The 2,424-nt window shown below is 51.6% G+C and overlaps 1 protein-coding gene across 1 annotated transcript in view; it reads left to right on the forward strand.

The window, feature by feature from the left end:
- Positions 1–2,239: 2,239 nt before the first annotated feature.
- CNN1 (calponin 1) overlaps positions 2,240–2,424 on the forward strand; it is a 6,732-nt gene continuing 6,547 nt past the window's right edge. Inside the window, exon 1 of the mRNA XM_051971598.1 lies at positions 2,240–2,424. This exon is cut by the window's right edge and continues 14 nt beyond it. Within this exon, the coding sequence (XP_051827558.1) occupies positions 2,376–2,424 (49 nt within the window). The 5' untranslated portion in view covers positions 2,240–2,375.

Genomic DNA, 2,424 nt, shown 5'->3' on the forward strand with positions numbered 1-2,424 from the left:
CCTGTTCCTTAGTGGGAGTGGAACGGAGGTGACACTGTCTATTGCTGAGTGAAGGTCATTACTCAGACGTTCCAAATGTATGTTTGTGGTGAATCACTCCAACCTTCCCAGCATTCCACTCCCCATTGTCACAACTGGGAGCACCTGGAACCCTTTCCCCTTCCTATCATTTTCTATCCATTGCCTCCAAAAGAAAACTGAGGTGAAAAGGGAGGCTTGTGAACATCCATGAAGGGCCACTCTTCTTAACCACTGTTTCCCAGGTTTTCTAACATTTCCTCTACCCCTGATGTTCATAGAGTTTTATTAGCTTCTGCTGAAATCTCCAAACTCCCGTCCCCTAATCCTTATAAAGGATGAAGCCGGATTGGGAGACAAAGAAAGCCAAAATCATGATAGAAAAAGGAAGGATTTTCTCCTGGGTTTGGGGGCCTTGGTTTTCCTAAGGATCAAAAGGGGAAGGTGGACACCCTGGTAAGCCCAAAAGTGGATTTCCCTGGGGGAAGGAGCTTCAGGGGGATCCCATTCTTCAAGCCAGACTAGTGGTGACTTCAGAGCTGAAGAGGTCCATTCTATAAATGGTGAAGCCTCCTAAAAGGAGGGAGGGAGGGAGGGAGGGAGGAGAAGGGTGAGGATGGCCTGCAGCCCTGATGCTGACGCTGTGTTAGTCACCCACAGACATCACATCCAAGGGATTCAGACTGAATACCCTTTTACCCTGGCACAAGAGCCAAGTCCCTTCCGTAGTCCATTCTCTAATCACAGAATGTGGGAGCTACCAGTGGCCTTAGAGACAATCTAGTGAGGCAGGGGTTCCTCACCTCGGGCCCATGGAGTTGTTTTGTAAAATACTTTGAGAAATGTATTACAATTGGTTTGCTTTGTAATCCTATATGTTTTGTTTTATGCATTTAAAAAATTCTAAAAAGGGGTCTGTAGGCTCCACCAGAAGACCAAAGGGATCACACAAAAAGCTAAGAACCCCAGCTTTAGTCCCACCATTTCATTTATAGATGGAGAAACTCTCAATCAGTGCCCAAGCTGAGATTTAAATGGAGTACCCCCCACTACTGTCTCTTGATGATCCCCATGGAGGAAAATTCTCCTTTTCCTGTTCTGAACCACCCAGGATTCCCCATTCCGCTTCTTCAATTCAGGGACAGAATTCCCAGAAGGAGAGAAAAGCTGCCTGGGGTGGGGAGTGGGGGGGGGGGGAACACAAGCATTTCTGCAGAAAAGGGAGCATCTAACTGGAGGGTGGAAGTGGGGAGGGAGTGGGGTTGGGAGCACAGAAAGTCCCTCCCCATTCCATTTCCCAGGGTGCTGAAAGCTTCCAGGCAGCCCGAGGGGGACCCAAGACTCAGGAGCCAAAATGGCCTTAAAGAGCCTGGGTCTTGGCTTGGGCCGATTACTCCCTTGTTCCCCCCATTTACCCTTTCTGAAATACTGATCTACAGGTGCCCTGGGATTGAGGACCTCAATGATGGGGCCCGTCAGGGGAAAGTCTTAGAACCCTAATCAGAAAGAGTGGAGAATGAGTAAGAGGAAAAAGGGACAGAAAGAGAGGGAAAGTGGGAGAAGCAAAGAAAACAGGGACCCAGAGAGATAACAACTCAGGCGAAGACAGGGCAAAGAAAAAGATCTGGTCCCTGAGCTCCTAGAACACGGGAAATGGGTCAGATTCTAGGTGCTCAATAAATGTGGGTAGGATTAAACTGACTCCGAGACAATCTTTAGTCCATCTCAGTCTCCACTATGACTTGACCTCCGTCTCTGGAACAGTCACAGAAAAAAACAAATAGAAAATAGCCCCAGACAGAAACCCCGTGCAGACGCCAGACACAGGCACTACGCGGGGTTAACGCAGCGCTACGTTGGGGGAGGGTGGCTGCTGTCTCAGACTGTCCCTAGCCCTGTCCACGGCCCTATTCCCGTTTCTGGCTGGATGGGTCCTCCCCAGGAATTCTCAGCTGGTGATTCTTCCCCACTCTCCCCACCCCCCCTTCTGGGCTAAGAATGACTCTAGCAGAGCCTCCCCTCCCCTACAACATCCCTCCCCCCACCAAGGTGGAAACAATGACAGCATCGGCTCCCAATACCAGGGGCCTGACATCACGAGGGGGGGGTGCGCTCCAGCAAAGAGGGGCTGGCTGACGTGGGGGAAGGGGAGGGGGGGATTGCTTCTCAGCCATTGGCGGGCCCTCTGGCCCAATGGGATGACCTGCCAGGGCTCATATGGGGAAGCCCAGAGCTCAAGCTTTCAAAAAGTTGCAGGGAAAATTGGAGACCACTTCAGCAGCAGCAGCAGCCACAGCAGCCCCGAAGCAAGAGAACCCCAGGCCAGGCTCCCGTCCACTGGCAGCAGAACCACCAGCATGTCCACTGCTCATTTCAACCGGGGCCCCGCTTACGGACTGTCCGCCG

The sequence above is a fragment of the Antechinus flavipes genome, chromosome 1 (assembly GCF_016432865.1).
Source record: "Antechinus flavipes isolate AdamAnt ecotype Samford, QLD, Australia chromosome 1, AdamAnt_v2, whole genome shotgun sequence".
Taxonomy (NCBI): Eukaryota; Metazoa; Chordata; class Mammalia; order Dasyuromorphia; family Dasyuridae; genus Antechinus; species Antechinus flavipes.